Source organism: Ochlerotatus camptorhynchus, unplaced genomic scaffold, assembly GCF_037179485.1.
Source record: "Ochlerotatus camptorhynchus isolate MF236.1 unplaced genomic scaffold, CSIRO-AGI_Acam_v1.1 ptg000493l, whole genome shotgun sequence".
Classification (NCBI taxonomy): Eukaryota; Metazoa; Arthropoda; class Insecta; order Diptera; family Culicidae; genus Ochlerotatus; species Ochlerotatus camptorhynchus.
The window spans coordinates 543,834-571,536 of record NW_027040978.1 but is presented as its reverse complement, the minus strand read 5'-3'; the positions used below and the strand labels follow the sequence as shown (position 1 = coordinate 571,536).

At 42.8% G+C, this 27,703-nt stretch overlaps 2 protein-coding genes across 3 annotated transcripts in view; one reads left to right on the top strand and one right to left on the bottom strand.

Moving 5' to 3' along the window:
- The window catches only part of Cdep (Chondrocyte-derived ezrin-like domain containing protein), a 221,103-nt gene extending 218,412 nt beyond the window's left edge, over positions 1-2,691 (top strand). The window contains exons 10-15 of one of the 2 annotated variants that reach the window (XM_065235512.1): positions 401-897; positions 960-1,154; positions 1,223-1,922; positions 1,988-2,142; positions 2,215-2,474; positions 2,537-2,691. In XM_065235512.1, the coding sequence (XP_065091584.1) occupies positions 401-897; positions 960-1,154; positions 1,223-1,922; positions 1,988-2,142; positions 2,215-2,474; positions 2,537-2,675 (1,946 nt within the window). In that variant the 3' untranslated portion in view covers positions 2,676-2,691. Of the gene's footprint in view, positions 1-397; positions 898-959; positions 1,155-1,222; positions 1,923-1,987; positions 2,143-2,214; positions 2,475-2,536 lie in introns of both variants that reach the window. The other variant, XM_065235511.1, reaches the window with a different exon arrangement.
- A 21,636-nt stretch (positions 2,692-24,327) lies between these two features.
- On the bottom strand, positions 24,328-27,413 carry IntS4 (integrator complex subunit 4). The gene is made up of 3 exons (XM_065235526.1): positions 27,297-27,413; positions 24,847-27,237; positions 24,328-24,787 (listed from the first exon to the last, which is right to left on the bottom strand). Exons 1-3 carry the CDS (start codon positions 27,345-27,347, stop codon positions 24,377-24,379), a joined length of 2,853 nt encoding a protein of 950 aa, XP_065091598.1. The 5' UTR covers positions 27,348-27,413; the 3' UTR covers positions 24,328-24,376.
- Between the last annotated feature and the right edge of the window lie 290 nt (positions 27,414-27,703).

The window sequence follows — 27,703 nt, the reverse complement described above, 5'->3', positions numbered from 1 at the left end:
GGATGACACAGACAACCAGTGTGGATTACTTCGATCCTAACCAAATATAGTAAATCCTACCTAAAGCGATAGGATGGATAAATTAGAGTTATCACAACTGTGATTTTTTTATATAAATATTTACATCAACAGTTATTTTAAAATGTTAGCGCCACAAAGGATTTTTTTTAATCCCCAACCCTTTTATGCTTACGAATAATTTGAATTATCTCTCAACCATTTTTATTTGAAAATGCATTCCGATCAATTCAGTAGCAGTTTCTATAATTTCCCTTTATTTTTCTTTCCGTTTCATTTTCCGGTTCTGTTAATTTGGTTTCACCATCATCACTTCCACTCCACGTGCATGTTACCTACCCATCGAAACACAAAAACACATTCACACACGCGTTTCCAGCAGAAGACTACCACGGTATCAATGGGAACGTATCGCTGGACCGTCGCAGCGAGGTTGTCCAATCGCCGAACCGGTACGATTTGATCCCCGGCGGCGGGGGTAGCGCTTCGGATCGTTCCAACAACAATTCCCTCTCGCGAACAAGCGAAGCCGGAACGTACGATCTGGGCAGTGCCGAAACGAGGGCACGGAATATCTTCAACAATAACAACAACAACAACGGAAACGGCAATGGCAATGGGCTGCACACGGTGGACGAGAATGTGATCAACAATAACAACAACAATGTGCATCACTATCAGAATCAACCGACGGTACCGACGCATGCGGCGATGATCGGTAGCGGAAACAACGGGGTCAACGGGGGATCCGGTACGCTGAGGTCCATCGATGAGGAAATCAAGAAAAAGAAATGGCCTACGGATAGGGCGTACTTCCTGGCGAAGGAACTGCTGATGACCGAGAGGACCTACAAGAAGGACTTGGATGTGCTCAATACGGTGAGAATTTTTAGTTTTCGTATGGAGAAATGGTGTGCAAATAAGGTGGGTTTCTGTTTCAGTGGTTCCGCGAGGAACTGACACCGGAGGACGTGGAGAATCTACAGCCACTGTTTCAGTACTTTGATTCAATGCTCGAACACCACAGCGTTTTCCTGAGGGACCTTGAACACCGGATATTGCTATGGGAAGGTCGTGGTGGACACGATACGCACCGGATCGGAGATGTTATGCTAAAGAGTATGGTCGTACTTCCGGTTAGTAACTGAAGGCGGTTAGATCTGCTGTTGAAATTTATTTAAATTTTCTCTTCAAATTCTTCCAGATCTACGACGAGTACGTTGAAAGCCATCGGGAGATCCTGCAGCGATTAAACGATCTCTACGAGAACGACGAACGCTTCCAGCAAACGTACCGGGACTTTGAGCTGCAGAAAGTGTGCTACCTCCCAATATGCTACTTCGTGTTGAAGCCCTTGCACCGGCTTCTGCACTATCAGCTGCTGTTGGAACTGCTCCTGGAGCACTACGGCAGCGATCACTTCGACTACACCGATTGTCACGGGACACTGATGATGCTAACCCGCACCACTGAGGTGGTCCGCCACGAGCTGGCCTCGTCCGAGAACTATACTCTTCTGTGCGAAGTCCAACGTGATTTGATCGGGTTCGATACACTGGTGCAAACTGACCGAAAACTCGTTCGCCAGGGCTGTTTGCTGAAACATTCCAAACGTGGCCTGCAGCAGCGGATGTTCTTCCTCTTTTCCGATATTCTACTGTACGCATTCAAATCACCCGTCACGCAAACGTTCAAGGTGCTAGGACACGTCCCGGTGAGGGCATTGCTCACCGAGAATGCCGAACACAATGCGTTTGTGGTATTCGGGGGACAGCGGGCCATTACGGTCTCGGCCGGGACGACGGCCGAGAAGACGCTGTGGTTGCAGGAACTAACCAAAGCCGCGGCCGCCGTCAGACAAAAACCGAACACACAGCTACCGATGGTTTCGGTCAAGTATTGCAGTAAGTGATCATGTTTTAGACTAGCAGGGGGTGTCCCATTTTAAAACAATTTTCCACTCCAACAGCATCGTCCGAGGAGAATCTGGAAACGTGCGGATTGAATAATTCCCTTATTAATCCTCCGGCGAAACCGCCGTCCTCTAGAAACAACACGGCGCTACACGTGTGCTGGCATCGAGGCGTCACGATTTGCCTAGAGGACCATCTGCGAGCGGGACAGGTAAATCTATAGATCCTTTGTTCATTAGAACGGACGGTTGTGATGATGTCATTCTATCCTCTCCCCTCACAGAATCAAATCTCCGGTTATCTGCTACGCAAGTTCAAAAACAGCTCCGGTTGGCAGAAGCTGTGGGTAGTCCTGACATCGTTCTGTCTGTACTTCTACAAAAGCTACTCGGACGATGCAGCTCTGGCCAGTTTACCTCTGCTAGGATATACCGTTGGTCCACCGGGCATCCAGGATGCCGTACAGAAGGAGTACGTCTTCAAGCTGTCCTTCAAGAACCATACGTACTTCTTCCGGGCGGAAAGCGAACACACCTATCAGCGGTAAGTTGTTCAAATTTCCGAAGGATCCCTTGCCTCATTTCGCGTTTGCTCTTCGTCCTCAGGTGGTTGGAAGTGCTCCAGAGTGCAACCCAGATGCAAGACCTCAAATTGTCCGCTGGAACAGGCAATAGTAGCAATCATCACACTAGCAATAATAATAATAATGGCAACGGTAGTGCATCAACTTCCGCTGGGCAATAAGCAGCCAACCCCACGTTGAAACACCTCATCACATTTATAGATGTACAGCAACTACAACACCAGTAGCAGCAGTGAAGCAAGCAGCTATAGTCGAACAATTAGGGATACGAAAAGCCAATCAGTAGCAATCGAGTCAATCAGTTTATTCATATTTTTTAAATTACTATTACAAATGAGAGTAACACGTGCGCGTGAGTATTGAATGCGAGCAGCTGATGGTAACGCTAGGAGATAGGAGATAGTCTAGCGAAAATATCGTTTTTAATGATACATTGAGGATAACGGAAGATGGAAAGTGGCTTCCTGAAAGGTTGAACCACAGAACGCGTTCCAGCTGATGTAATCAGCGCAGCGATAACGATATCAAGGTAAGTGAGCCACTTCACTACAATCATCATGGGAAAGAGATTTCTAACCGACCGGAAGCAGTGGCGGTGTGGACGAATAATGCAATCGTTAAAGGAGAAGGTAGCTAGTAGCTTGTTGAAATGTGTAATACGTTAACAACAAATGCCAATCGAATGAAACAAGTTTTTTTTTTTTTCTCTAGGAAGATTATTTATATACGTATAACTAAATATGAAATTCTAAAGCGGTTTTTTCGCGTCTCTCCATTTTGTTCGAAAATTTAAGCAGTCTAAAGAATATTGTGGCAGGAAAAAAATTAAATTTTTTTATGAATAAAACAAATCTTATATAAACCTAATTTGTAATGTACAGAGATGTTAGCTTGGCATGATGAATGATAGAACATTTGAGAAAGCCTTGTGTGTGCGTGGTCGGTTATTTATTTATTTATTATTCTCTTCATCGGACTTTTGTTGTCTAAATGAAGATTGATGGGGAAAAGCCAGCAGCTTTTTCACCAACATCCTTCATTAGCTTCTACAACCAGAGCAACTCCCGGCAGGCCTCGGCTAGGGCAATGTATTCCGCCTCGGAAGACGAAAGGGTTACACACTGTTGCTTCCGAGCAGCCCAGGAAATCGGTACGCCCAGATGGAAAACAAAGCCCGAGTTTGATTTGCGGTCTTGATGATCTCCGGCCCAGTCAGCATCCACGTATGCTTGCAGTTGGCCAGGTCCACCGAGCTCCAGCTTCAAATCCGCATACGACATCAGGTAGCGCAGAGTCCGCTTGGCTTCGGTCCAGTCAGCCTGGCTAGGGTTGCTTACCTTGTGCCCCAAAATGGACGCACTGATGGCAATATCGGGCGCGTGTTTACCGCAACATACAGCAAAGCACCCACTAAGCACTGGAAATCGTCCTTCCGTGGCATTGGTTTCTCCTCCTTTTGCTGTTGCTTCGGGTAACCTCCCAAGCAACAATTTTGGTTATATGAGGGTTCTGGAGACCATGATTTAGACTTGTAGCATGCTTTAAAAACACGATAAAACTTGCAATGTTACTTGGGCTGGGTCCATTGGTATACGGGATGGTTTGGCGTCTGCTTGTCCAAATCTTGTGGTTCGGTGTCAATGCGGAAGACGATTCATCGTCGACAGGAACATGAGTCAATGGTCTGCTGTTTACAACGTTTTCTATTTCAGCCATCAGGTTCTTTAGGACTTCGTCGGTTAGTAAACGTTTCGGTTTGATTGCGGCTAGAACCTTTTTGACCGTCTGTATCATCCTCTCCCATATGCCACCCATATGTGGCGACGCAGGTGGGTTGAAGCTCCACGAAGAAGACGCCGTAGTGAACTCAGCCATAATTTTGTTGTTGTCGACGTTCCCTAACGCCTCCATGAGTTCCTTTGATGCGCCCACGAAGTTGGTCCCTCGGTCGCTTATTATTTGCAGTGGAGTTGATCGTCTGGAGAAGCAATTCCGTAGGGCCATTATGCATGAGTCCATTGAGAGAGAGTGGGCTATCTCGATATCGATCGCCCGTGTAGTCAAGCAAGTAACTAACACTCCATACCGTTTCTCGGACCGCCGCCCAACGGTGACCTGGTACGGGCCGAAATAGTCAACCCCTACGTAAGAAAAGGGTCGAACAAAGGCTGCTAGTCGCTCTTTTGGGAGGTTCGCCATCATAGGAGGATCAGGCTCAGCCCGTCGGATTTTACAACGGGAACACTCTCTACGGACTCTGTCACACTCCACACGTACTCTTGGAATGTTGAACTTCTTCCGAGCTTCGTTGCACTGGTGATGGTACTTTTCGTAGACGTTCTGAAGCACTAAATTTGTGAGCGGGTTGCGACGTGGTAGTACAATCGGGAACTGCGTCTTTTCGTCAGCAAAATCGCAAACGTCGATACGACTACGTATGCGCATCACGCCCGCACCATCAATGAACGGGCTGACCTTGAACAAAGAACTAGTTTTGGGTAAATTTTGCTTACCGGCGGACAATGTCGCCATCTCATCCTGGTAACATTCCCATTGAGCGCGCTTATACAGATAATTGTCCGCCGCTAGCAGTTCTTCGCTGATCAGTGGTCCTCGAAGAAGTTTCTCACCCTTCAGTTTCCGCTGAAGATTTACCGGAAATCGCTGCACTAGAACGGTAAGTCGCTGTAGGTGGCTAAAATTTCCGGACGCAGAAAATCTCCGGCTATCTGGGTGTGGTGATGTAGCAATCGCGGCCGGAGTTCTTCTGCAGTTTCTTCGTTGATTGATGCTTCCGGCCATTCCGATCTCGGTTTCGACAAGAATGGTGGACCTGCAAACCAGCGGCAGCTGATGTCGAAACTCGGTAAACGATCCCATTTCGTACCTTCATCGGCAACATTGATTTTTCCTCGTATCCACCTCCACTCTCCGATATCTGTAGCTTCTAAGATTTCCCCGACACGAAAGGCGACGAACTGGGAGTATTTCCGGTGATCCGACTTGAGCCATCACGGGCGTCCGGGCGTTATCTTGATCGAATGATTAACGAACAAGAGATTTTATCTCCTTCAATGAACCGAAAATAGCAAATCGCAGCGTATCCAAGTTCACTGGCATCCACAAACGTATGCAGTTCTACTGTACGTTCCCTGCCACGCGAATAAGATAGATGGTAAGTTCCACCGCACCGATTCCGCCTCCGGAAGAAGTTGCAGCCAGTTCTTCCACTTCATCAACTGCCTCACGCCGATTTCGTCATCCCATGAAGATCCCTCCCTCCAAATCTCTTGGAACAGCAATTTAAAGTATACCATGTAGTGGGATATCAAGCCGAGAGGGTCGTACACCGACATCATTACGCGTAGTACGTCTCGTTTCGTGGGATGTTTGAGGCCAGAAATAAGCTCTTGGTTGCGTTCAGTGGAAAGTTTGTACCGAAAGGTATCCGTCTTGGCGTCCCACCACATTCCGAGGACCTTCTCCAGTACTGCTTCGTTGTTCAAGTCCAAACTTTTCTCAGCTGTTCCAGTTTCACCTAGCGCTTGCACAACTGATGGAGAATTTGAAATCCAGTTCCTCATGGTTAACCCGCCCTGTAGATGGATGTAATGGATATCCTTCGCTAGCTTTATTGCTTCTTCTTCGGTGTCGACGCTAACCAACATGTCGTCGACGTAGTGGACTTTCTTGATGATTTCAACAGCCTCTAGAAACTGTACTGCGAATCGTGCTGCGTTTTCGTTGATAATAAACTGGGCGCAGCTCGGTGAGCACTTAGTGCCAAACGTCATCACCGTCACGACGTATTCGCCAGTCGTACCATCGCGGTCGCACCAGAAAATCCGTTGACAGTGTTGGTCAAGCGGGTTCATCAGCATACGGAGGAACATCTCAGCGATGTCCCCAGAAACTGCAATCGGCCGCTCCCGGAATCTGTACAGCACAAACGGCAACGCTGTCAGAAGATCTCCACCCACAGTCGCTGCCGCATCCCAAACGACCCGAACATTGTTTGGCTTGTTCGGGTTAAATACAGGGAATATTGGCAAGTACCATAAGCGATCCCTGGGTTCTCGTAATTCCTCTGGAGTCAATTTGCGAACGTAACCCTTCTGCATGTAATCATCCATCTTGGCTCTCAGTGTTTCAGCCAAGCTCGAATCACGTTCCATTATTTTCATCACGTCTCAATGCCATCGGCCTGCTGTCAAGTAGCCGAATGTCGTCGAATTTCTCAATGCCCAGGTTTTCGAGTGCAAAATGATCCTTGACCGCTGAATTCAGTTCGATGTCTGCTTCTGAAGAGTGATGACACATATGGAAACTATGCGGTGCGGTATTCGAGCACGCTCTGCCTCCAGTTCCGTACACCATCCATCCCAATCTGGTCTTTTCTGCTATGGGTTCGTGTTCTGCACCCTCACGGCTTTCCAACGGATGAACTACTCGTATGTTGTTCATACCAATTAGCATACGAGGCTGCATGTTTGTGTACGATTCCACGGGTATCCCTTGCAAGTACGCTTGCTTCGTTGAAAGCTCCTCAAATGGTGGGAACTGAGAAGGTAGCTTCGATTCCTTCACGGTGTAAACGTCAGCGAGTCGATGTTTGACCTTTTCATTACGTGTCCCAGAAATTTCGAGTGATACCCTCATGGCCGCGTCCTCGTATCGGCATGTATCAGTGGTCCAACGGAGATATAGCGGATGCTTCTCACCTTGCAGCTGTAACTCCGACGCTAGCCCCTCTTCTAGCAACGTTAACGAAGACCCACAATCGAGGAAGGCAAACGTGTTGATTCGTGCTCCTTTATTGTGAAGCGTGACGGGAATGTACTGAAAAAGTACGGAATTGCTGTTTCCTCGATGAGGCAGCGTTTTAATGGCTTGGACCACTTTTCAACTCTGCAGTAGAAGTAGGGGAATAGTGCTTATTATTGGCATCATTATGCAGCAACCGGTGGTGGGGGAGGTAGCTCATCGATTCCTCCGGTTCGCCCCCTAGCATCGTGCTATAAGGTACCAGGCGATAACCAGGGTAGTTGATCGATAGCTCGATGACGTCATTTCGTTGGCGTCTGCAATGGGAAATTCTCATAGCAGGCGTTGACGATGGGACGTTGTCGAGTTGTTGAATAGCAACTATCGTGGTAACTCACCGATTACCTGTCGATCTGACAAATTTGGAAAGACGTCTGCATTGAATTGTCTCATATAATAATATTCCGCCCACTACCTATATCACAAGAAATTGCGAGTAGCTGAGTGGAATGGAGATAAGTTAAGCATTGGGTACAGGACCAAGTCTACCCTGGGTGGTGCCAGAAGATGAGCGCAATAGAATCATCAAGTTGCCATAAGGCACGGAATGCGACTATTGCATGGTTGGGTAGTCAAAGTCTTCCATTCGTTAGTCATTTCAGGTGGATTAGAACAGGTTTAGGTTTAGGGTAGGTGTTGTCCAGATTTGGATTTTTCAGATATAATCCTAAATAGGACCTAGATTTAAGACAGAGATAGGATGCGGAGGGCCCGCTTAGGGGAGCGTAACCCATGTTATGGCTTCCATTTATTCAATAGTTCAGATAGGCTGGAAATGATAGGTTCATGGTGAGAAAATGTACCATATGGTGCCCGTTCACTGATCAAAATTAGATTCAAATCGTCAGGCCCTGACCTGGAGTAAGGGGATTGACGATGTTTTGTCAAGTTTCATTTTGCATTTGCATATAATTGTAAGTTTAGGTTTGCTTTTGTAATTGTAAGATAGATAGTTTGCCTCAATTGAAACGTTGAGTTGTATAAACTTGACGAATCATACCTCTAAAATAGTAGTAGTTACAGTGCAGCATGATCTAACAACCACTGTCTGCAACTAATGTTGGAGGGGCCGGCAGGGCTGATTACGGATCAAAACTAACATAACTCTAACACTGAAATGATCCCGAAACTAACGCTCATTCATTGCACTTTGAGTCATAAAGTATATTTATTTTCCTACTAATCTATCTACACACTTAGTTTTTTTCTACCGAGCTCGGCGGGGAGGGTTTCGCTGAGATCTCGGCGGGGAGGGTTTCGCTGAGATCTCGGCGGGAGTGACATTTGATTGCTGAGTCTCGGATAATGCCTTTTCTAATAATCTGCCTACGTTTCTTTTCTTTGTTATCTACTTTATCCCCTTTTTATTTTCTGCTCTTCTTTCCTCTTCTCTTCTTTTGTTTGTTTACATATAACTAATACTCATACCTCCTTGTTTTCTCTCTAATTTGTCTACTATGTCCCACCATCACGATGAGAGATGAGCTACCGTACATGGTACACGCTCATATACACTCCCAAAATAGTATGCCGCAAGTAAGCATATCACAGAGGCAACTAAAGATCCAGAAACAAAAAATGATGGCGCTGAAGATAATGAGGTAACTACTACACTGTATTGTAAATTGTACAATAATACTCACATTACTTATTATTAATTATATACTTTATTATATATTTATATTTAGCTGTGGTGATTTATATGACTATATACATAGTATTATTTATTTATACTAACCTAAACACAATGTGGGGTGACCCAAATCCAAACGATCACTAACCAAAATAATAGACTTATCTTTTTTAGCAGGTGTAATTTCGTTTAGTTCTGTTTATCTCTTTTCAGCAAAACAACAACAAAAAAACCTCTATAACTCATCTCCATTCTTTTAATCTCCTACTATCCCCTATAAATGTATCGGAAACTAGTGGGACTGTCAGTACAAACAGAAACAGGCCTGCTAGTGGAAGAAGGTCGTTATGCTATACGGTCTAGCATAGGCCTACGGCCAGGTTTCAGTAGGTACACACTCGCTTAACGGCAGATTGGTTTACAGTGGTCGACCAGGGTGTGTGCTGATAAATTACAAATTACAAATTACAATTATGCAGCAACCGGTGGTGTTTGAACGTGCATCCGTTTTTTCCACACATTTTAGTGAACTTACACGGACCGTGGTGCTTTCCTAAACAACACCGGCATAGCTTATACTCATGTATCATATTCCACCGCGAAGGATGGTCGAGAATCAAAAACTGTTTGCAGTATTCTACCGCTTCACACTTTCCTTGACAAACGGCACAAGTGCTTGAATTGATTAAAACATTTGAATCCACCTCAGGTTTCGGAGTAGTTTCAGTGTGAGCATTCAAAAAACCGTCATCCTTTCGTGCATGCCGGAGCTTTTCAGGAACACTCTGAATTTGTGGGATCGTTACACTACTAGCCGCCTCAGCGAGATTATACAGCCAGTCGCTGAACTGTGAGAGTGTAACTCGGTACAGATTCTGGCGGTGAGTTGCCCAGTTGAGGCGGATCATTGGTGGTAGCCGATCCATAAGACTTTGTAGAAGAGAGATGTTACACAGATACTCTTCCAAATCACAGTTTTGCACTGTCGCTACCATGTTCCTCACGGCGATAGCCAAGTTAACCAGTGTGCCAAGTTTCTCAGCTTTCGGTGCTGGCAGGAGCTGAATCTTCTGTATGAGGGAATGAACTATAATCTCGGGACGGCCAAACAACATTTTGAGGGTTGCCAAAACGTTTTCTAGGTTCCTCGGGTGTAACAGCTGACACCTCACTGCTTCGAGTGCCTTGCCCTTGAGACATTTCTGTAACCGTATCATATTTTCTTCCGGGGTGTAGCCACAAATACGTGTTGTACTGTCAAATGTAGCAATAAATAACGGCCACTGTTCCGGATCACCGTTGTACTCCGGGAGGTCCTTATGGTACGGCTTGGCACGCAGCAATTTGACTTCTGTTGAGTAAAGACGATTCGTTCCCGAATCCAGTTGCTTGCGATGATCTTCATTACGGAATCCTGGAATGCTCGGACGAGTTTGTTGTACTGGTGAAGGTTGGAACTGCGAACTGATACCAGTTTGAAGCGGCCTGCTAGACCTTCGTGGGTTTTGAACCGGGGAAAAATGGTACTGTGGGTTTGGAAAAACTGGACAATATGCACTCGTGGGAAATCCGGGAATGACTGATGCTGACTGGTTGGGTGTGCTGAATCACTGCTGTGTAATCCAACCAGTGGAATTGTTGTAATCGGCGGCTCAACTTGTAACCCGCCAGACTGTCGAGCTTTCCGTTCACAACATGGGTGGTTTAAGCGCCACTCCCAACGGGAGACCACCCAGCAGATTGCAGGTTTGCCCGGCCTGAGACCTTCCTGAGGATTGGGTCGATGTTTCCCGAATACGGGGAGAATGCTGACTGGCTGCGGGAAAGATTCGCCCGAGAAGATTTCCCGCGAAGTCCCTAAAAATTACAGGTGCACAAGAACAACAATTTGTCCAGAACAGAAGTCACTTGAGCGGGATTTTCATCACGGGCCTAACCAGAACGATCTATCGTACCAACTGTTAAGATTCGAGAGACGCCAGAGATCAGAATCGGGCTGATCATCCCAGTAACGACATGGAAACCCCCGAAAACGTTAAAACCTGAGAGCTTTTCTTAGTACGCTATCATAAGAAAACCATGTAATTGGGTGTTCAACGGTATTTATTTAGGGGAACATCACAAATGTTGCCCTTTACCTAAGCTCATCTCGACACCAAAGTTCCACTCGAATAAAACAAGCTTTTCCGATCGGTACATTCGTTTGTGTATTGTTTGCTCTCTACATGTCTGCTTGCCTAGGCCTTTATCTTCCCTTCCCTTTCCTCTCGTGTGCACTACGAATGCTATTTCCCAGACGTGTGTTCAGCGTGTGTCCTCTTAACCATTCATGTTCTTCGGGTGCTTCGGGTTTTCACTGGTTAACCCATTCAGTGAGACTCTCACGGACTTTCGTGCGGTCTCATGCGCATGGACGATACAACGAAAAATGGGTTACATGCATGTACTCACGATTGACTACCTAGGGTTTATGTCGCTACAGCTTGATGAGGAGACGGCGGCGCACGGTACCGAAGCTGCGTACGCACTACTTCGGCCCAGAAACTATCGCGGATGCGATCATACGATGCTGATTGGTCTCACTCACCGGAAGCGCGGGCTTACGCGGGAACGCGGCACGTGCGTTCGTTCGTCCGTACCCACGACCACGTGTTGCGTTGGTTGTAGGGTGTTCCGACAGATACCGATGACGGTTTCGTTTGGCCTGCCTGTCCAGGTCACGTAGATTAACGGACGCGACCTCTTCCGACCACGTGTGCCTCGGGGATACTCCGAAGTCGACAGGTGGGGTCAAAAGCGGTTTCTCACGAAAGGTGGTGTGTCGGCAAATGGCTTTCGCTGCCACGAACCTATGGGGATAACACACGCGCACGCTAGTAAGTCGACCTATTTTGTAGTCTAGGAATTCCTACCTTTACCTCATGAACTTCTTAATCCACACACTTTGCCGCCCACTGCACTGCACTAGCTAGAGTTTGCCTAACTTGTCTCTAAAGGAAAGGGAAATGTTTTAGCAATCCTACTAGGGATTCTCATGTCGTTAACTACCTGATTAAACACACCACGACACGATAAGAAAACTGACCACTCTTGCCTCTTCCACAAGTCGATTCGAATTGAACGATTCCAGCAAGGACATTCCTCAGTTAGCCGCTAAGTACATAACTTTGCCCCGGAATCGTGGAATTGAACGAAGTCCAATTTAACGAACGCCAAAATTCTCGCAATTGTGCACCTGATTGTTAGGGCTTCGCAGTATATCTTTCCAACGAGCTGGTCAAGCATCCAGACAATTTCTCTCCGAAATTCAGGGGGAGGGCGCAAAGCCGAACGGAAAAAAAGGTCGACGCATTTTAAATGGAAATTTGGCGGGTCGATGTCCGCTTCTCGACGTGGTCGGGTCGGTACGCTCAACAGGCAGTTACATTTTATGTTGCGCTTGCATCTGAACGCAGGGAACTCATTTTGTATGACAAGTGGGTATTCTTTGGCGGTGAACACATTTATGAATTTAATTGAAAAAACGAAACTTCATGCAATTTGATTAAATGAGTATATTGTATAAATATGAATTCTGAACTAACTAAATAAATAACCAAATAAATAACTATCTATATGGAAAGCACAGACAAACAGACATAACACATTGAATATTTCTCACTGTAAAACATCGTCGCTAAAACATTACCGCCATCTGTTGAGTACACTGTGGTGGGTAGTACGATGAACAGATGGCGGTAGTGTGCAAACGTCAAACGCAAGGGAATTGACTATGCGCGCCACAGGTGGCGGTACTACCAACTATGCTACTTTTAAATTGACCGTTAAAGGCTTGTTCGATGAACAACTTGCGAGTGTTATGTCTGTTTGTCTGTGTGGAAAGCGTAGTTGTTACAAACTTGTGGTGCGTCCATCAATGAACGGTACCGTTGTAGCAGATGTCTCCTTTCGAGAGCCTGTTCTTCTTCCAGATAACGGAGCCTCAAATCCATAGGCATCTGAGAAACAGGATTCGGTTGTAATGTTGGTACGGACGGATCAGTTGTCATGATTTGTTCAATCTGCGGAAAGTATACGTGACTACCACAGGCATACCTAGGATCGTACGCCCTATTATAGGTCGATGTCGTCTGGCTGACTGGGGGAACGTATGCTTGACTTGTTGGGCATTCACAAACGGGAGTTTCATAGGACGTACTTGGTCCTCCTGGTGGAAGCGAGACTAGAGGTGGTACTAATGGCTGCGTTTCGGATTCAACGGCTGGTATATGTACTGGCGGCATCAAGAATGACGCAGTTGGTACTGGAGCAGGGAATCTGGCGCTACGGCATCTCTGACAGCTCCAATCGTAATCAGCAAGGGCGTCACTCACATCAGTGCAGACAAAGTGAAACCACCGTTGGCACTCTTCGCAGCTGACCATCTGGCTAGAATCAGGCAACCCACAGAGAGGACAATTCTGTTCCAGGCTGGCTTTTTCCAGTGGTTGCGGCCGACGTGGCATTGTTATAGATACTTGATCCGGGAACAAACGAAACTTTAAGATGTTGCTTATGCAACTAATAGAGAAGTCAGCTCCGAAATTTTAAACGTATTTATTATGTGTTGCGTTAAAGTTTCCCAAAAAAAAAATATGTGTTTTAGAATACAATGTATACTATGATCTTAAAACTTACGTTTTGTAATCTTCTTTCATTTTTTAACCCGGAATAGAATCTATTTTACGCTAGGCTTAGGGAATCCCGAATACAATTAATCAAATTTAGGAAATATTCAAATTAAACTTTAAGTTATCAAATTTACCGGTTTGTGCAGAATATGTATGTATGTATGTATTTACAATCCAACTTCCACTGTCCGGCAGTGTTTTTATGGAAGAAAAATGTTTGCAACCTAATCTATTATTATCTTATACTGATCCCATTGCAAACAATTTTAGCCCGGAAGTTGAAAGGTGATAGCTCTGTTGAGATTCAGAAACCCATTGTAGAATGCCTGGTTACTCACGTCCATTCCGAGGTTACTTTCACTTACAACAAGCCCCGCATACACGTAGTACCGATATAAAATGTATATAGGTACTGCGTGTACACTTCCATCCTCAAAGCAATTCCTGCTTTGTAGATGGCACGTATTTTGTAGCATGCATTTCATATTTTTATATTAAGTTGTAATCAGTTAGATCTCACCGCTTATGTATTGTGTCCTTGCTGCTGAATCTTTGTCATCTCGATTCTCGTTGAGTCCTGTTGATAATCGGCATCTGTAGTGGAATACTCTTCTCTCTCTTTCTCTATCACTTTTCGATGTTTTTCGTACCTCTTCTTGAATATTGTAACCTGTAATAAACATATTTGTAGTCAAACTGAATATGTTTTTAATTTATGGTACTCTATTTGTTCAATGTTTTTCTTTGTTGAATAAATATGTTTTATTCTGGTGTTACTTGCTGTTATGTCACTTCTTATTTGTTTATTCAATTTAATCTTCTCCAAACAATTATCGATAAATAATAAACCTGTTTTCTCCTCCTTTATTAACATCTTTTGTCTTTCTTTTAATCCTTCTCTTATTTTATTTTAGTACTTGAGATTCTCTAGTCTTCTACCTCTGATTCAGACTCTTCTTCGCTTCCTATAGTTTTATAAATTTCCTCTGCCTGTTTTTTTTTAATTTCTCTTTGTCCTTAACCAACTCTAACCATTGTTCTTCTGTTATCTCCGGTAATTTCTCCTTATCTTCTCTTAAACTGTCATTCCATGTTTTTGCCGGCCTACCTCTTTTTTTCCAAGAAAATTTTAGTTTTTTTGCTATTTTTAGTGGATGTCCTTCTGGTCTTCTCTCTATATGTCCCCAATAGCTTATGCGCATTACCCTAACTTTTTTAACTGCTGATTTTCCATCTAATAAGCTTGAAACTGTTATTCTTCCCTTTGGCCTATTCCTAGAATATCTTAACATCTCTTTTAATATTTGTAATTCATACCTACTGATTGACTTTCTATTTCTTTTTATCAGAGCTGCTGCTTTCAATCCATATGTAATAGCTGGTGAGACTACTGTTTTATAAATAAGTTTGGAAAGTGCCCACGGGGGCTTATATCGTCTTATGAATTCTATAATTATTTTACTACTATTAATCGCTTGCATGCACCTTTTTCTTGTTGTTTGTGGCCTATCCAAAGTTTCTGTTAAAAATGTTCCTAGATATCTCATATTTTTAACTACCACGTACTTTTCTCCATCTATTTTAATTGTTTCTGGTATGTTCCTGTCTGACAATGGCTCTCTTATCATTATTGGGCTTTTCTCTACATTGATTTCTAATCCTATTTTCCTTAATTCTTGTTTTAACTGTTTGATTATAGATTCTATTTGATCTACTGATACCTCTATAAATAACAAATCATCAGCAAATGCTAAAACTACCGGTAATTTACCATTATTTAATTCTAACAAGTTTAAATTGGGACATTTCTTTTTGACTTCCTTCAAAACTTTTTGGATAATTAATGTGAAGATGTAGGGTGATAGTGGGCATCCTTGCTTAATTCCCTTTTCCTTCAATCCTTTCCTCTGAGTATACTCCTTCCCAGCGCACACACGTACGTTCTGCATTCAGCGCCTGTATTACTCTGTTGATTAAATGACTAGGTACATTCAATTCTTCCAGAATTTGCTGCACCTAATTGAGTTTTTAGAATTTCGTTATTAAATTTTTAATTTAATCAATCTACTTTTAATGTTTGAACACTAGACGTTTGCCAACTGAAGCATGTTTACGATTCACCTAGCTACGGCATTCACTAACTGAATGCATTTTGAGTCAAAACATCTGTCAACTGCAATTAAAATGTATCAATGTTCAGCCATGTTTACATTGGTCATTTCAAATTTCACCAATTTAACAGATTAGTGACCGGTAAGTAAATATTGTTGCAATTACCGGATTTTTAGTTAAAACGAAATTCCAGTTGAAAGTATTGCAGTTAGCGAACGTTTAGCATACTACTACAAACTGTTCAATTCTTCAGTAAAAGTACTACTCACCGAAGCTATTTCAACAAAATCGAACGCTTTCTTAATATCTACCGATGCTACTATAATTGTGTTCCCGCAGTTCCAATTTTCCTCCAAATATCTCCTCGCAAAATACATTTGGTCATCCGTTGATCTGTTCTGTGTGAAAGCTGCCTGGTGATATCCTGGATTTCCTGCGTACTTACGTAATCTGTTTACCAGCCATCTTGTATAAATTTTATATCCTATATTACAAAGCGTTATTCTCCTATAATCTCCTGTTTCTTTTGCTGATTTTTTCTTCGGTATTGGTACTTGATATGTTTGTTTCCACTGTTCTGGCATTTCGTTGGTTGTCCATACCCGCTTTATGATGCTGTATATCTCATCTATGCTGTCCTCATCGCTGTATTTTAAAAATTCATTCTTGATTCCATCTAGACCCGCTGCTTTTCCATTTGCTAACCCTTTTATGATCTCCTCTATTTCTACTTTCGTTGGCGCTTCTGTTAGTTCTTCTTTATCTTCTCCTACTTCCAATTGCTGTCCTTCCGTTAGCTCTAGTTCATCGATCCATTTTTTCATTGGAATTAGTGGTTTTTTTGATATTTTTTTCCTAACAAATTGTTGTAAGAACCTATACGATCTCTTTTTTTTTTTTTTTTTTTTTTTTTTTTTTAACTCTTTATTTGTTCCAAATTCAAAATAAATTACATTTCATTTTTAACCTAGGTGCTCCAGTTACTACATTAACTTACCAGCCTTAATTGTTATGATATATATCTAAGTGTTTTTACATTGTTCCTGTCTTGGCAATTCAGTATTTTAAACAGGTTTTTTAAACCTGCATGTCAGTATAACAATTGATAGCTTAAAACTAAATAGCTAAAACTAAATCTTATCTAAGTATAAAGGGAATTAATCGTTGCAATTGAGGATTGTAACGATTTTTGCCGGAAATTATTAATTATTTTGTTGGACATTTGTGCTAAAGTCTCAACATTCGAAATTCTATGTACTTCGGTAGTACTGTACCAGGGAGGCAACTTCAAAATCATCTTCAGAATTTTGTTCTGAATCCTTTGAAGTGCTTTTTTCCTGGTAGTGCAACAACTAGACCATATTGGCACAGCGTAAAGCATGGCCGGTCTAAAAACTTGTTTAAATATTAGAAGTTTATTCGTCAGGCAAAGTTTGGATTTCCTGTTAATAAGAGGATACAAACATTTTATATATTTGTTACATTTGGCTTGAATGCCCTCAATGTGATCTTTAAAAGTTAATTTTTGGTCAAGTATTAATCCAAGATATTTCACTTGGTTTGACCAGGAAATTGGAACTCCGTTCATAGTGACTATGTGACTACTACTAGGTTTCAAAAAGGAAGCCCTGGGCTTATGTGGAAATATTATAAGTTGAGTTTTGGAAGCGTTGGGAGAAATCTTCCATTTTTGTAAATAAGAAGAGAAAATATCTAAACTTTTCTGAAGTCTGCTGCAAATAACACGAAGACTTCTTCCTTTAGCGGAAATGCCTGTGTCATCAGCGAACAAAGATTTGTGGCAACCCTGAGGCAAATCAGGGACACTGTCGAATGCTTTTTCTATGTCTAGAAGAGCAACTCCAGTTGAGTGGCCTTCAGATTTGTTTGAACGAATTAAATTGGTAACTCTCAAGAGTTGATGAGTAGTTGAATGCCCATGGCGAAATCCAAACTGCTCATCTGCAAAAATTGAGTTCGTATTGATGTGAAGCATCATTCTATTCAAAATTATTTTTTTCAAAAAGTTTACTTATTGAAGAAAGCAAACTTATTGGACGGTAGCTAGAAGCTTCAGCTGGATTTTTATCCGGCTTCAAAATTGGAACAACTTTTGCATTTTTCCATTTATCAGGAAAGTATGCCAAATGGAAACATCTGTTAAATAATTTTACCAGGAAAGACAAGGTACTCTCTGGGAGTTTTTTGATGAGGATATAGAAAATTCCATCATCACCTGGAGCTTTCATATTTTGAAATTTTTTAGTTATAGACCTTACTTCGTCCAAATCAGTCCCCCATGAATCATCAAAAATATTTTCCCGAGAGAAAATATTCCGAAAATCCCGAGCAACCTGATTCTCAATAGGACTAGTAAGACCCAAACTGAAATTATGGGAACTCTCGAATTGCTTAGCAAGTTTCTGAGCTTTTTCCAAATTTGTGATCAAAATTTTACCACCTTCTTTAAGCGCTGGAATTGGCTTTTGAGGTTTTTTCAAAATTTTTGTGAGTTTCCAAAAGGGTTTGGAACTCGGGTCTAATTTAGAAACATTATTTTCAAAAGTTTTGTTCCTCAGGGCAGAGAATCGCTTTTTAATTTGTTTTTGCAAATCCCGCCAGATAACTTTCATGGCAGGATCGCGTGTTCTTTGAAATTGTCTCCTACGGACATTTTTAAGACGGATCAAGAGCTGAAGATCATCGTCTATTATAATTGAATCGAATTTAACCTCGCATTTTGGTACTGAGGCAGCTCTTGCTTCAACTATAGAAGTAGTCAGAGATTCAAGAGCATAATTAATTTCATCTTTGGTTTGCAAAGGAATGTTTGGATCGAAGTTATATTCCATAAATGTTCGATATTGCTCCCAATCAGCCCTATGGTAATTGAAAGTAAAGCTGTTGGGATTAGAAATTATTTCTTGGGATATTTCAAAAGTTACTGGAAGGTGATCAGAACCGAAGTCAGCATGGGTAACCAATTGGCTACAAAAATGACATGAATCAGTTAAGACCAAATCAATAGTTGAGGGATTTCTTGCAGAAGAAAAGCATGTTGGGCTGTTTGGATATTGAATAGTGTAATAACCTGCAGAACAATCATCAAACAGAATATTACCATTGGAATTGCTTTGAGCATTATTCCATGAGCGGTGTTTTGCATTAAAATCACCAATAATGGAGAATTTAGACCTATGACGGGTAAGTTTCTGGAGGTCACCCTTGAGAAATTTTTTTGCTGGCCTACGCATTGGAATGGCAAATAGGCAGCTATAAACGTAAGTTGTCCAAATTTTGTTTCAACAGAAACTCCCAAAGTTTCAAAAACTTTGGTTTCAAATGAAGAAAGAATTTTATGCTTGATTCGTCTATGAATAATGATGGCAACGCCACCACAGGGTCCATCAAGACGATCATTTCTATAAATCAAGTAATTTGCGTCCTTCTTAACCTTATGGTCAGGTTTAAGGAACGTTTCAGTTATAACGGCAATATGCACGTTATGAACTCTCAAAAAATTAAATAGCTCGTCTTCATTATCTTTAAGAGATCGAGCATTCCAATTTAAAATGTTTAATGCTTTAAAATCCATTACTGAATTTTAAAGTCATGACAATATTATTAGCAAATTTTACTCCAGTTTGAATAGCATCAAACATGGAGTTAGATTTAAGCATATCAGAAATCATGTCAATTAATGAATTCTGTAAAAATTCCATTTTAGGGGCAGTAATGCTTCCTAAGTCAAAATTGTCAAAATTTCCGTTAGAACGTTGGTTAGTATTTTGATTTCTACCCGCTGCAATAGCAGCATAGGTAGCTCCATTAACTCGCTGAACATTGTTAGCAGCAAGGGGAGTAGGTACAGATGAAACATTTGAAGCAGGGGAGATATTTGTACCTACGGGTACGGATGTAGAATTTGTTCCTCGCTGACCGTTGTTAACAGCAGAGGAATTTGTACCTGGTCGGAAACGTGGAGCGTTTCCTACCTGTCGGTTAGAACGAGATTGTAGGATCGCTTTGCGAGTCTTACATTCCCAAAAATTGGATTTGTGGTTTTCACCACAATTTGAACATTTAAATTTCTTAGGATCTTCCTTCACAGGACAGTTGTCCTTTGCGTGAGAGGAATCACCACAATTCATGCATTTAGCTGGCATGTAGCAATTTTTAGTTCCGTGACCCCATCCCTGGCACTTACGGCACTGAGTGAGGTTTTGGAAATTTCCTCCAGTCTTCCTGAAGTGTTCCCACTTCACTCGGACATGGAGCATAAGGCTAGCTTTTTCTAAGGCCTTAAGGTTGTTTAGTTCACTAGACTTGAAGTGAACTAAATAAAAATCATTAGAAATCCCGTTGCGCGAATCGCCAGGACGGGATTTCATTTTCATTTTGATTACTTGGAGTGGCACAACTCCAAGTAATTTTGCCAGTTCATCTTTGATCTGATCCAGGGATTCACCACTGGGCAGACCTTTCATGACAACCTTGAACACACGTTCAGTTTTGGTGTCGTAAGTAAAAAAAATTGTGCTTCTTCTCAGTAAGATACTTGAGAAGGCATTTAAATCCGTCCAAGGTTTCAGCCAATACACGGCATTCACCCCGACGTCCAATTTGTAGTGAAAACTTAACTTTCACGAAATTCAAAAGTTCCATGCGAAGAGCATGGAAATCGGTAGTGGTTATTACAATAGGGGGAATCTTTTCCTTCTTGGCATTAAGCCGGGAAAGTTTACTAGATTTTTTCTTGGATGATGGATCATTCTCATCATCCGTGAGCAAATCAAATTGATTACTCAAATTAATTTCATCAGAAGGGGGGTCAAGAGTTTGCCCCTTTCTTTTGCGTTTAGGCGCCATGGCGGCAGTAAATTTTTATCCAAATCGACTTCCAAGCAGATTATTATAAGAATCTGAAGGATCGAAGAGGAATTTTCCAAATCGATATCCAAGAAGGATTACCACGGGTAGGGTCCAAACAAGGATCGAAGAGGAATAAGAGGAGTTGAACAAGGTAGAAAATTTTTACAGGTTGAGCACTGAAAAGTGCTGTTTAAATTTGTTGTAGCTTTAGGTATTAGTAACACTTCCTTAAGCAAAAAGCAAATAGATCCGCACGGCAAGAGAGCACGATGCGGACTGATATATACGATCTCTTGATTCTCTCTCCTACCTCGTAGTGTTGTAATTCATTGTAAAATTTGAAAACTTTTTTCTCATTGTGTTCTTTCACTTTAAATATATACTCCTGTCTTCTACAATTTACGTTTTGCCTATGCCATTCTGTAGCTATTCCTTTTTCTTTTGCAAACCTCATTCTTTTTCGTGCTTTATTTAGTGATTCTATAGCTTTCCTTCTTCCAGGTGTTAACGGGATCTTTGCACTACGTAGCACCTGTTTTGCACAATTGTTTACTTTTTCTGCTATTTTACTGTATGCTTCTGTTACTGTGCATTTTTCTGTATCTAACGATCCATACTTTTTTAGTTCCCCGTGAAAAGCTTCCTTAGTTTCTTTTTGTTGTAGATTACTTGCCATAATTGTTTGTGTAGGTTTACTCTTCCTATTTTCCTGTTCCCATTGTTTCGACATTATCCCTACCCTTAACATTTTGTGATCTGTCTGAATTATGGTCCAATTCGCTCTCACGTATTTGATTTTGACAATTGTATCCTGTGCAGTTACTACATGATCTATTTGTGAGCTATACCTTCTATTTGTCCAAGTTATTAATACGGACCTATCAAACCTCATAGAAACCACATTCATTTTATGTATTTTTGGGAATATTTTCATGAATTCTCCGTTTTCATTCGTTTTTTCGTGTCCAACAAATTTTCCTAACCTGTCCCTTTCTTCTTCCTCTGTATTCTGTTTCCCTATTTGTGAGTTAAAATCCCCTAAAATAATAATTCGGTTTTTCTTTGGGTTTCCATTCACATATACTCCTAAATTTGCATAAAATGAGTTTGCATTTGAATTCGGAGCGTGTACATTCACTACCAGCCAATCTTCATTTTCTCCTTCATATTCAATTACTGCTGACATGATATTTCTATTTACATTCTTTATATTCCTAACTCTAACCTTTCCGTGTTTTCGTTTTAGTATGGCTAATCCCCTCATATTGTTGCTATCTTTTCTGTCTGATAGCCACCATTCATAATTGAAAGTATCTATTTTTCTACCTAATATGTTGACTTCTTGCAGTACTGCAATATCAATTCCAGCTCTTTGTAATTCGTCGTCGATTTCGATCCTTTTCGTTGATTGGCAGCATCCTCTTACGTTTATTGAAGCCATTTTGATAATGTTATTTGCCTTTTTATTTGTTGTGTTGTTCTTATGGCTTCTAGTTGAGTCTCCTTTTGCTCCTTCATTATTTTCTTTTGGTTGTGTCTGTTTTGTTACTTTTTGTTGTTTTCCTGTCACTCTTTCAACACTGTCTACTTGGACCACTCCATTGAGATCTGTTTGTAGTAGTTTGATTTCTACGTTTGACGCTTGAATGTTCTCTGGTTCAAAGTATCTTTCCATTCCGTTTACTTTGAATATCCTTATTGTCCTTTGCCAAGCATTCGCCACCATTCTCCATATCTCATCCGTTGTTTGTAATTTTTCTTCATCTTCCAGATTGTTTTCTTTAAGCTTCAACATATCTATTTTCAATGCTTCCGGGAGCTCCGCAAATTCTTTCGCTCCTGGATCAATTCCGCTTAGTTGGTGGCTCATTGCCCAAAGATAACTGTCCTTTCCTTCTATAATCCTTCTTGCTTTCAATCGTTTTCCGTTAACTGATATCCAATAGCACTTATTCAAAATATCTACTTTCTCATTTTTTTCATCTCCTGCCGTTTTTCCATTCACATCTGTTGTTAGATCCTCTTCGCAAGCATTTTCCTTTACCTCTTTTTCCGGTTCTGTAGTTCCTCTCCACACACTGTCGTAATGGTTGATTCCGTTGTAGTACAGCATTATTGTTCTTCCTGATCCATTTCCGTATTTGAACTCCAGAGGCGCATAATGAGGGTTAAACACTATTATGTTGAGCTCCAAGATTTCCTTGACTGCCAATATCGATTCTGCTCCTGCCCATGTGCCTTCTTTCGCCAACTCCTGTATATATTGTACCATTTTTGATTCCATCTGCTCATCATTCCGGTACTCATTTGGTGTCACGATTTCGGCCATCAGAATGTCTCTCATCTCTTCCTTGTGGCTCCACAGATAGTTTACCACTTCTTTCCTTAAATCTGTGCAGAATAACTATAGTTTTCTATTCTCGTGCACAGAGTGACTTAAAGAAGAAAAGTGATATTTAGTTATTGTGTGGTTGGATTCGCTGGAGGAGGAATTGTTTACTGTTGACTAGAGAAAATTAAGCATCGGGAATGCGCTCCCGGATATATTGGTTTGGTGAGTACGTTCCAGTTGAAGATTGTTCTCTCTAAATAACCCTTTTTTGAATACATTTCATTAATCAAACATTATTATATGCTGGGTTTGGGGGGCCTAAGGGTTTCAAAGGATTTGTAGACTGGACAAGGGTTCGTGGATTCGCCAGTCCCTTGTCACGTGTTGATAGATTTACATCTTGTCGTTTGTCTTCCAAAGGTGAAGTTGATTCACCCTGCTGCAACAAACCATCAGGCAGAACTTTACAACCAGTGAAGTATCTGCAGTCATAGGTAATCCTTGCACTGATGGTGGGTTCTATTCACATCACATCACATCAATAACTATAGTTTTCTTTTCTGTCTAGAGGCGGCTCAAGGCAGAGTGCAAATCAACTTAACCTATAACAATTTTTAGGATAATAAATTTCATTGTAATTAGCACTTCAATAAACAAAACTGTTATTTGTTCAACTCACTGCATGTGTAGAATAACAAATTTAGGTTTAAATCAAAGACTTCATATCAAGAAGACTGGCAACTCTTCCAATTTGTCATACGAACGCTATGAGACAGGTACAATCGCGTCATCTGCCGCTCGAAGGTAAATGCTTCGAACGAACTTGAGAGCAAAGATTAAATCCTCAGAAGAAAGGTTTGTGTATTTGCTCATTTTTCTATGCGTTGCTTTCACCTTCACTCAAGCGCAGCGCTACTGTATCTGTTGCTTGGATTCTGGCAAAGTTGCCAGTCTTCTTGATTTGTTGTCTTCGTTTAAATGTAAATATAGACGCAAAAATTAGGCACATAAATTTAGATAATCTTTTTCGACATCGTGTCATATCAATTCAGCTTTGTTATAAGCACTCTTTGTTCTTCTCCATGATCTCGTTTTTTCAGCTTTCGCCTGTTCAGTTGGTACCGAAGTGTTGATTTGGAGGTAGGCTCACAGACGAGGGTCGTTCGCAACACATTCCGTCAAATGAACTTCTGCGAAATAGGTTTCCGTGAAATGGACCTTCGTTTCTGCGAATTTATGTAAACGGAACTGAAAAAATGAGTCAAATTCAGCAGCCGTGTACATGGAGATACGACTGCACAAAACACCGGATAGTTTTCAGGATGTGATATACACTTTTGGAAGTGAAATATGGCGAAATATCCACTACCTATTGAATTATAATATATTTGTGTACGACTTACCTAAGCACTCTGTCCCTTAAATACCCCTCTTGACCGGTTTCGGAGCGAAGTGCACCTTAACCGGCTTGCACAGTTCCAACTCACTACCGGGCCGTACCGACAGGCAAATGCTAATGTCCACCGGCGATGCCTCGGTCCATACGCCATGCGACAGCAGCACCGTTGTCCGCAGGCGCCAATGCGACTGGCTTTCACCCTGTTCGGTCATAATCTTCTTGAGGTCCTTCTTCCTCGGAACGATCACGTGAACATTCTGGTCGGGATACTTGATCTTGAGTCGGAGATCTTGTCGTTGGCTTTCCTGTAGGTTTTCCAACTCGGCCACCAGCGGCACGGCAGCAATCAGCCCGGCCGTCACTTTGATGACGTTGTCCGAGTTGAAAGATGATTCCGACGGTTCCAGGATGCGGGCTTTGCACATTTTGATCTGTGGAAAATTTCAACATTAGGCGAATTTCACATTTGAAAACCTAACAACGAACTTACATTAGTGTTGATTCTTGGAATAACAACGGGAGCGGCAGCTTGTACTACGGGTAAAATTTCACGAAACACCCGTCCCGGTCGGGGATCACCAATCGAAGCCAGTTTCGTCAGAATGGCGCTGGTGAAGGAATCTGCCGACAGGGAACTGTTCTCTTGCAGAAAGTTGCTGGCATCGGCTGCAATGTGGAGAAGAAGCTGACACGGTGCGAGAGCACTCTGGGAGCGATCTTTTACCACCAGGACCAAATTGAGGGCGCTGGCTCGGAGACACATCTGCTTCACCAGGAGTTCATCTTCCAGGGTTAGACTGGAGAAGAGGTTTTGCAGTTTGAGACATTTGCGAATCAATTGACCGAGACAGTCTTTGAGGGGAGCCTTCGTGGGTTGACCGGTGGTAGCGACCTGGAGCTGTTCCATCATAAGCTGCGTGCCGAGGAACACTGCCGTGAAGTTAGCTGTTCCGGAAAAGGATGGATCGATTTCTGCCAGCCGGTCAAGATTTTCTTGGGCTGTCTTGAGCAAGGCTTGGCGAGCTTGTGGAGCGGAATAGGCCAGTTGAATGTTGTTGAGGAGCGTTTCCAAAAACTGCCTGGATCCAGTGGATCCGGTTAAGGCGAGTTCAGTCGATTGGCCTCCGACATTGAGGTGGGGAACGAAATTCGGCATCGTGTCTCGAAGGTAGGCATAGTGCTTGACTATCGTTTCGGGGAAAAGACTAAGCATCGGAGGGAGATGTTGAGCTGCATTGAAAAGCATTATCAGGATGCAGATGTACGAAGGATCTTCGACATCACGCTCGGCACTGTCGAAGAAGGGATGATCCTGCAGTAGCTGGGGGGTGAGTGACATACAGATTTCCGGATGTTTTTGACCAACGCGTTGCATACATCCAAAGGTGGACAGTCGATCTTCAGGATATTTAAGAAGCACATCCAGTACTTTTTGAACCACCAAAGACATACACGCCTTGGTGGACACCTTGCAAGCTCCCAACATCAGGTGAAGTCCTTCACGAACTTCCACCGAATAATCCTCCAAGGAACTCAGCATTGTCTCCAGTTGATCCTCTCGCAGAATGATATGCTTTGAAATGGCTGTCAAACTGTAGATTGCCCTCAGTCGAACCTCTTCGATTTCGTCATTGAACATGTCCACCAGGAAATCCAGCGAGGTCACCGCAAACGGAGGATTCTTCAAAGCTAACTTGCACATTGAGTTCACCGAAGCCGTCCGTACTTCCAAGAACTCGTCCTCCAATCCCTGCACCAACGCCCCACAAGCTCCAGACGCCATCAGCGATACCGAATCTGCATTAACCAGCTCTTTAGGAGCGTCATCTGCCCACTTCTTGCCGCTGGACCACTCCCCACTGGTGAAGTTATCCGCATTCCTCTCGTGTAAGCTCTTCTTCCTTCGCATATTGCTCATCAACTTTTTGTCCAACGTCTGATGTAGGAACTCATCGTTAACCATCGTCATCCCTCCCAGCAGATCAGCCGCCTGTGTCCGTATATTCATCGATAAATCACAAATCGCACTGCAAACCTTCCCAAAAGCATCATCAATCAATCGAATCTCCTGGTCCGACTCCGGAATATTTATACCCTGCTCCGGATGCCTCACCCCCAGCTGATACACCATTTGCAGCGCTTCCCGTCGAACGCATTCGTAATCATCCGTCAAAGCACTGCAAACTCTCGCATAAAGCGATGGCGGCAGAACAACTCCTCTCTCTCCCAGCGTCAACATCGACCGGAAAGCCTGCGCCCTTACCCTCGCATCTGGTGAATCTGTATACTTCCCAATCAACTCCAAGCTTTCCTTCTCGGCATCGGAAACCAGCACGAATTCTCCCAGCAGCAGAATCGCATGTCTCTGAACGTTATGGCTCGGCGAGAAAAGCTTACTCTTCGCAAAGAACACCATCTTGTTCACGTTCGCCACCGTCGGGGTGCAAGCTTTCCCGATCCTCTCCAAAGCCTGTAATCCCTGTGAAAACACTTTCGCCGAGGTTTCTCCCTTCAGCAGTCCAATCACCTCATCCACCAACTGCGGACAATCGATTCCGGTTTCGGTCGCCAAATCTCCAAACAGCGATAGAATCTTCACTCTCACTGCCGATTCCGGCTCCCTCCGGAAATGCTCCACCAGATTGCGAACTGCCTCCGGGAATTCGCTCTCCTCGAACTGCATCGCTTCGGAAATCTTGATCAGCACTTGCAGGGCATCGTTGCTGTTGGTCGTATCTTCCAGCAGGTTCACGTACGCGAGAATCGAAGTGGTCGTCCCGCTGATCTTTCGGGCCGTTAGGCGGATACGTTTGTAGATACGAGCGGAAGCGGTGCTGCCGCTCGATGAACCGAGCAACTGCGGAACGATCGGAGACGGTTCCTGAGGGAGAAAAGAAGCGGTGTAAACAAGTCGAGGGGAAAAACCTATTCGAACCGTACTTGGATTGTTTGCGTCGGTTCCGGAAGTGGTCTCTTCATAGCGAGAGACATTTTGGGATATTTATGATTAATTCCCGGATATTCACGTAAATACTGCACAACAAACTGAACTAGAAATGCGAATGCGAAAACGATGTGAAGAAATGTCAAAATGTCTGGCACGGGGGAACACACACTGGAATGTAAACAAATCGCGGTGGTTGAGAACTGGAAAATGGGAAAGTGCAAAGTAGGAAGCGCCTCTTGTGGTGAGTTTCAAAAGGTGATGGACGACACTGATGGAAAAAAGTAGCAGAAAAAGTTGCTGCACCGTTTGGGGTTAACCGGGTTATTTCTAGACTAACATTTGAAAGGGGCGGAAGAGCCAAAATGTAAACAAACCATATTTTGGCACATATAGAGAGAAC

Bases quoted from the DNA above. Each gene is read 5' to 3' on its own strand.
- IntS4 (XM_065235526.1), bottom strand. From the start codon at position 27,347: ATGTCTCTCGCTATGAAGAGACCACTTCCGGAACCGACGCAAACAATC. The intron at 27,238-27,296 runs GTACGGTTCGAA...TTTCTCCCTCAG, and splicing joins AACCGACGCAAACAATCCAA to GAACCGTCTCCGATCGTTCC. The intron at 24,788-24,846 runs GTAAGTTCGTTG...AATTTTCCACAG, and splicing joins TTCCAAGAATCAACACTAAT to ATCAAAATGTGCAAAGCCCG.